Source organism: Hoplias malabaricus, chromosome 8 (genome assembly GCF_029633855.1).
Source record: "Hoplias malabaricus isolate fHopMal1 chromosome 8, fHopMal1.hap1, whole genome shotgun sequence".
Classification (NCBI taxonomy): Eukaryota; Metazoa; Chordata; class Actinopteri; order Characiformes; family Erythrinidae; genus Hoplias; species Hoplias malabaricus.
Window position 1 is genome coordinate 11,041,234 of NC_089807.1, and position 6,922 is coordinate 11,048,155.

Below are 6,922 nucleotides of genomic sequence, written 5' to 3' on the forward strand. Positions count from 1 at the left end.
CCTGTCTTCGACACTCTGTGGTTCAGAGATCATTCTGAGAGAAAGCAACCTCTGAGAGCTGTTGATAACCATTCTCTCTCTCTCTCTCTCTCTCTCTCTCTCTCTCTCTCTCTCTCTCGCTGCATATAATGCATTCACTTACATACCATATTCATCACGAAAGAATAAATTACACAAGGCTCTCTCTCTCTCACTCCTCCGCCTCCCCCTCTCTGTTAGCCACACTCGTGCCCAGAGGGAAACACTACTGCTGTCAGCTCTGTGGCCCCACATCTGGGGCCTCCTGCTGGGCTTACTCGGACCTTCCATCCTTCCGTCCCGGTGTCCCCTCCCCCAGCCGCTGAGCCACGGAGCCGGGCATTATCATCTTCCCCAGCCAGCTCAGAAGTGGAACCTGGCACTCCCCACCTCCTTCTTGCCAAAGTCCCTTTCATTTAAATGAGATTAAACACAAATGTGGAGTGAGGGCACACACACTGGCTGGGCTGGGAGTTGAAGTGATGTTTCAGAGCGCTAATCTATTCCGCAGCCAAACACACACAGAGAGAGAGAGCGAGAGAGAGAGAGAGAGAGAGAGAGAGAGAGAGAGAGAGAGAGAGAGATACTGGCTTGGTGATGGCTCATCTTTAAGTGGCCGTACTCTGCACCACTCCTGCCTATTGATCCCTCACTGTTAGGAGGAATAAAAAGGGATTGATCTTAAGTCATAGGAAAACATCTTAAAAGGAGCTCAGAACTACCTCATAGCAAGAGCTACAGCATTTAACAGAGCGATGTCTGACAAAATGCATAAACACACACAAACACACGTATGTACATACACGCTGGAGATCAGCACTAACCTGAATCATACTTGAACTCCAAGCGCGCTAGATTTCAAACTATTGCCAACACTTTTCTATAAAACTCTTCACACGTCTCTAAATACTGCGCTTTTGCAGGTCTTAGGGTACAAGGAATTACTTTGGCACGGTTTGGAGTAGGATGTTCAGTGGGTTGTGATTGCATACCAACCTAGAAGCCCTAAAGGGAAGGCCTTGATAAACATACTATATATGAAGAAACATGTCTTCTCCCTTTTGCTAAATGTTTTATATGTTGAATTTACATGCTGAGGCATGCTGCTTTGTCTCCAAAGGCAGAGTAGGTGATTTATTCTTTTGATATTTCTTGAAATACTCAGTAAATTAAATTATCTGACAACAAAGAAAAAAAACCCTTTTCTATACAGGCCACAGGTCTGTAAAAACTCCAACCAATCATTTTTCTCTGACTGAATGAACTACCTACATCATCCTGCCCACACTGCATGTGCACAGCACAAGTGTCCATGTATTTGCACGTCACTGGAGAACCCACACACAGGGTAAGGCTGGAAGAATGGACGAGAAATGTATAATGTGTAGTGCTATAAACTACAGAAAAGGAAGTCAGAAGTATAAAAGACTTTCAGCAAAAAAGAGAGTGGATAAAGCCAGAGGGGAAACCAGAGTTAACATCGGTGTAGCTTCCCAACAGCGGAGAAGCCTATAGGTGCAATACGGCTTAGAAAGAAATGTAGCTAACTGTTTATGTAAAGCTGCAAGCTTGAAAACTGGCTGTGTTTGTCTTGTAAAGTATATGTGTTGAAATGATTGACAGTTGTAGGTTTAAGAGGGTGAGGTTTGATGGTATATAACTTATGTTAAATGACTGCTTTCTACAACATCACCTACTCCAGCATTAGCGTGTTGGGCTATCTCGAATGCTCTATGTTGTCCCCTCGGGTTGCCTCATTATTCCAGGTTCTATATTGTGAAATCTGATGTAATATCCATGTCACATTGTTTATTCACTGAAGCCTTCCCTGACTGACTGAGAATTTTCAACAATTTGAAAACAATCGTTTAAACATCAGCTAGATTTCTTTTTATTTCTTATGGTGAAAAAACAATAGGGTTTAACGTTGAGAATTTACCCACTACTGCAAAATGGTTAGCACTAGATACAGTAGGGCACTATTCTGGAATAGAGAGAATGTATAAGATAAGACATAGTCTTTCAAACAACAACAACACAAATACTGTAGAGAAATAATCACTCATTAGAACCCAAAACCAAGTTTGACCTGTTTCTGTGCAAGAAAACTCAGCCCTAACTTACTGTTCCCACTGAACTTGTTTTGGATAGTAGGTCTTTAATGTATACACTCACACATACACACTTACAGACCCTTTCCCCAACTTTGATTCTCTCCCTGTTTCTTTCTTTTGTCTCTTTTATGCATGCAGAGAATTAAAGCATCCTCTGCCCAAAAAAGAACGAAAAGAAAGAAAGAAAAAAAAAAACAGGCTGAGTACAGAGTTGCTGTGTGATTAAAATAATTACCGCTTGGTTTACGATATGATGCACCCAGAGCAAAGCTAGCTCCTCTCCCAGCGGAGGAGGCCTCTCTCTGCATATTCTGCATGCGGAATGTTGCATCCTAAAGTAAGCAAACAATGCGCATTGGTGCGCTGATGCTAATGATGGAGGGGTCAGCGAGAGCAGGCGGGAGCTCTGTGAGATTGTGGATGACCTGGGTCAGGAGCAGAGGGCTCTGGCTGCAGGGCTGCTCCCTCTAACTCCCTGGAGGGCCACAGACTGCGCTGATTTGCATGGTCATGTCCGAGCACAAAACTGTGTGAGTGTGTGTCTGTGTGTACGAGCTGCATCCCAGGGTGCAGGAGGTTATTCTAATAAGCCTGCGGACGGGGGATGCATGCGAAGGCCGCGCTGCCCCGGTCATCATCATCCTCATTAGAATTATTAATATTTCACATGGAGGCAGGGAGGCGGTTTGATGTGGCCATCTCTCCTCATGCGTTGTGACAATGGTCGTCCCCTTGTCTGTGGCCCCATGTCCCCTCCCATCCTCTCTGAGCGTTCGTGTGGAACTTCAGACGAAGAAGACAGAGCCAAGCAGGAAGTGCTTCTGGAGCTTGTTTATTAAAAAATATCTGTGTTGAATAACATTATCTGTAGCTTAATGCTGTATTTGGAAACTTAATTCAGCTACTGCCTCTAGAAAGCAAAGTGGTCACGGCTGCTAGAGGGAGGTATCAGCTGCACTGTATGGCCATCAGAGCTAAGGTATATGGCCAGATTTAAGGCACTCACTTGCCCAGGTATTAATAGGGAGTTTTCAGCAGAAACAGCCTCTTTTCATCTGAGAAAGGCTGAGAAGACAAGTCTAATGTGTTTTCACGAAGCCCCAGTGACTGTAAAGGGGAAAAATGGTGGCTAGCTTTATACCCCTCTGGCCCATAACTGGCATTGGGCATGATGGCCTTATGGAGATAATACAAGCTGTGTGAGCACAACTGAACATGTGTCAGCAATGGGTTTACCTTAAAGTAGAGGAGATCAATTAGGACAATTTACTATTTAGCTAATATACCCGTTTGTATATGTGTTTATATGCAAGCTAGCATACTTACAAGTAACATACCTGAGGTTTGTATAGTTAAGTTGATCATTTTTGAAGGTGGGCAGGACCGTGGAACAGCAGGTAGTGTTGCTGTCACACAGCTCCAGTGTCCTGTGGTTGTGGGTTCAATTCCCACTCTGGATGACTGTGAGGAGTTTGCTCTGTTCTCCCTGTGTCAGTGTGGGTTTTCTCTAGGTGCTACGATTTCCTCCCATGGTTCAAAAACCCATGGCGCGTCCAGGGTGTGTTTCCCGCCCTGTGCCCAGTGATTCTCGACCCACCACAACCCTGAACAAGTTAAGGGTTACAGACAATGAATTAATAAGTAAGTGAAGGAATATTTAAGAATAATATGTTAGTATACTAGTGTTTATCATACATGTAGTTTACTTAGAGATCAAATACAGTGGGGAAAATAAGTATTTTCTATTGGGTTTTGGACTGGAGACTGTCTAGGCCACTCCAGGACCTTGAAAAACTTCTTATGGAACCACACCTTTGTTGCCCTGGCTGTGTGTTTTGGGTCATGGTCATGCTGGAAGACCGAGCCACGACCCATTTTTAATGCTCTTACTGAGGGAAGGAGGTTGTTGGCCAACATCTTGCAATACATGACCACATTCATCCTCCCTTCAATATGGTGCAGTCGTCCTGTCCCCTTTGCAGAAAAGCACCCCCAAAGTATGACGTTTCCACCCCCATACTTCACGGTTGGGATGGTGTTTGGGGCTGTACTCATCCCTCTTCTTCCTCCAAACATGGTGAGTGGAGTTGATACCAAAAAGCTTTATTTTGGTCTTATCTGACAAAATGACCTTCTCCCATGTCTCCTCTGGATCATGCAGATGGTCATTGGTAAGCTTCAAATGGGCCTGGACATTTGCTGGCGTGAGCAGGGGGACCTTGCATGCCCTGCAGGATTTTAATTCATGACGGCAGCGTGTGTTACTAACGGGCATCTTTGAGACTGTGGTCCCAGCTCTCTTCAGGTCATTGACCAGGTCCTCCCATGTAGTTCTGGGCTGATTATTGACCTTTCTCAGAATCATCCTTACCCCACAAGGTGAGATCTTGCATGAAGCCCCAGACAGAGGAAGATTGACAGTCATCTTGTATTTCTTGCATTTTCTAACAATTGCGCCAACAGTTGTTGCCTTCTCACCAAGTTGCTTGCCTATTGTCCTGTAGCCCATCCCAGTCTTGTGCAGGTCCTTAGACAGCTCTTTGGTCATGGGCATGGTGGAGAGGTTGGAGTGTGATTGAATGAGTGTGTGGATAGGTGTGTATTATACAGGTAACGAGTTCAAACAGGTGCAATTAATACAGGTAATTAGTGCAGAATAGGAGGGCTTCTTAAAGAAAGATGAACAGGTCTATGAGAGACAGCATTCTTGCTGGTTGGTAGGTGATTGAATACTTATTTCATGCAATAAAATGCAAATGAATTATTTAAAAATCATAAAATGGGATTTTCTGGATTTTTTATTTGAAAAAATAAAATATTTGAAGTGTACCCACGATAAAAATTACAGCCCTCTCCATTCTTTGTAGGTTGGAAAATTTGCAAAATCTGCAGTGTATCAAATAATAATTTTCCCCACTGTACTTGAGGTTAGTTAAGGTGATCATATGTCCTTTTCCCCAGACATGTCCTCTTTTTGCGACCTAAAAAAAGAGTCTTCTAAACAGCTGGTAATGTCCAGTGTTCGGCTTTTGCTGTCTGTAGTATTTCTACCATCCCATTTCTTGCCCAAAGCCCTAGGCCTTCCTTGAAGTGTGCACTTTGATGACGTTTTATTAGGCTGTTGAATGGTGAGCAAATGGGGCATGAGGGTTCAAGTGTTTAAGGTTTGAAGAGTTCAGAGCAGAATTGGGACACACTTCACCTCATGCACCTTCAGCTATGTCCATCACTACTGCCTCAACACGATTCCCTGTGCTTTGCCACCAACCTGGGTTTAAAATTACCATCTTATATTGGAATCTGAGACAGAAATGTGTTGAAAGTTTTAAAATAATTTATTGTGATCTCTTATTTATGTGTGGAGACATGTCAGGTGGCTTTCATGTTCTGCTTTATGTTTTGCAAAACTGACAGTCATCTAATATGTCCCTATATCACACAACAACACTCTGGACAAACCTGACTGTTACCGACATTCTGACGAGTTCACAGTTTTTGTTTAACTTCAGTATTGCACGAAAACAAGTGAACTTTCTGGACTTATTAAAGCAACACAACAGAAAGAGTGAGTGGTCACTTACTTAATATATGAACTGAGGCTTACTTTAAAGTCAATGTTTTGTCAATCATACTTATATTATATGCATTTCTACATAAAAGACTGAATCCCAGTGATGCCCTGTACCTTTATTATTGCTTTTAGTAAGTTTGAGGGAAAAAATGTAACAGTTAAAATGTAATCTTCTACTATAAACGAGTTGCTTAAATGTCATTTTGACCCAGTGTACAACGTGTACAGTGTAAAAGGTTCTTTCTACACATTCAGTTTTCTAGTTGGTTATAAACAGAATATAACCAACAGAATTTCCATTCCCATAAACTGTGAGAAATTGACAAGCTATAAATAAAAGTTTTTTTTAATTTGTAGTTATTATTATTTAATGCCTAACATTGACTGGAAAGGAAAGAGTGTATGGCCATAAAGGCATTTGTTAGTCATCTTGTTAAAGAGTAGATTTAAAGTTTAATAACATAGTTGCATGCATCTGTCAACAATTTAAAATCCTACCCCATACACATTGCCATGGTGCAACAAATTACTTGAAATTGCCACCCCCCACCCTGAATCTTCAAGTGCAGGTGTCCGTCTGCTCCATGCTGCCATCCTGCTACAAGTTTTAGAAAACTAAAACATGGTCACACTGTGTTACTATATTATATGATAGTGTACATAATGTATACTTACAGACAACATTCCTGAGGTTAGCAAATTTAATAGTAGTGTATATAAAGCAATCTTACAGATAACATGCCAGATGTTAATAAATTAAGGCTGGCATATAAAGCTACCATTCTAACACGCAACATAAATGAGGATAGTATAGTAAATGCTAGCACTGCTAATGAACCTTGTAACCTGAAGTTAGCATAATAAGTGCTAAGATACTTTAGACAAAGTAAGGTTAGCATACTTAAAGTTAGCATACCTAAAGGCTAGCATGATTACAGATTATATACCTGAAGTTTGCATAATAAAAGCTAGAATAGCATAGCATTTTCTGGCAATCACCATTTCCTACTGTTTTCAAAATGATTTGTTTGTTCAATTGAGTCCAAAAAGCTAGAACAACTAGATGTTTTTGTTTTCGTCAAATAAGCCTTACTGTGTGAAATGGGTAACAATAAGTTTAACACCACTGTTTTGGTGCATGGTGAAAGTGATGGTAACAGGAGCACTGCAGTATATGCCATAGCTTCAGCCCACAGGACAGACCTAGAGATTGAACAAA

General features: G+C 41.8%; 1 protein-coding gene across 1 annotated transcript; it reads right to left on the minus strand.

Annotated features, from left to right (window-relative positions):
* Positions 1 to 292: 292 nt before the first annotated feature.
* Positions 293 to 4,686, minus strand: LOC136705568 (uncharacterized). Its single transcript, XM_066679205.1, has 2 exons — positions 4,153 to 4,686; positions 293 to 427 (listed from the first exon to the last, which is right to left on the minus strand). Exons 1-2 carry the CDS (start codon positions 4,684 to 4,686, stop codon positions 293 to 295), a joined length of 669 nt encoding a protein of 222 aa, XP_066535302.1.
* Positions 4,687 to 6,922: the final 2,236 nt, after the last annotated feature.

What these genes read in the sequence shown, in the direction of transcription:
- LOC136705568 (XM_066679205.1), bottom strand. Translation starts at nt 4,686, where the DNA reads ATGCCCATGACCAAAGAGCTGTCTAAGGACCTGCACAAGACTGGGATG. An exon ending in AACACCATCCCAACCGTGAA is followed by an intron (nt 428 to 4,152) that starts GTATGGGGGTGG and finishes TTTAAATGAAAG; the next exon opens with GGACTTTGGCAAGAAGGAGG.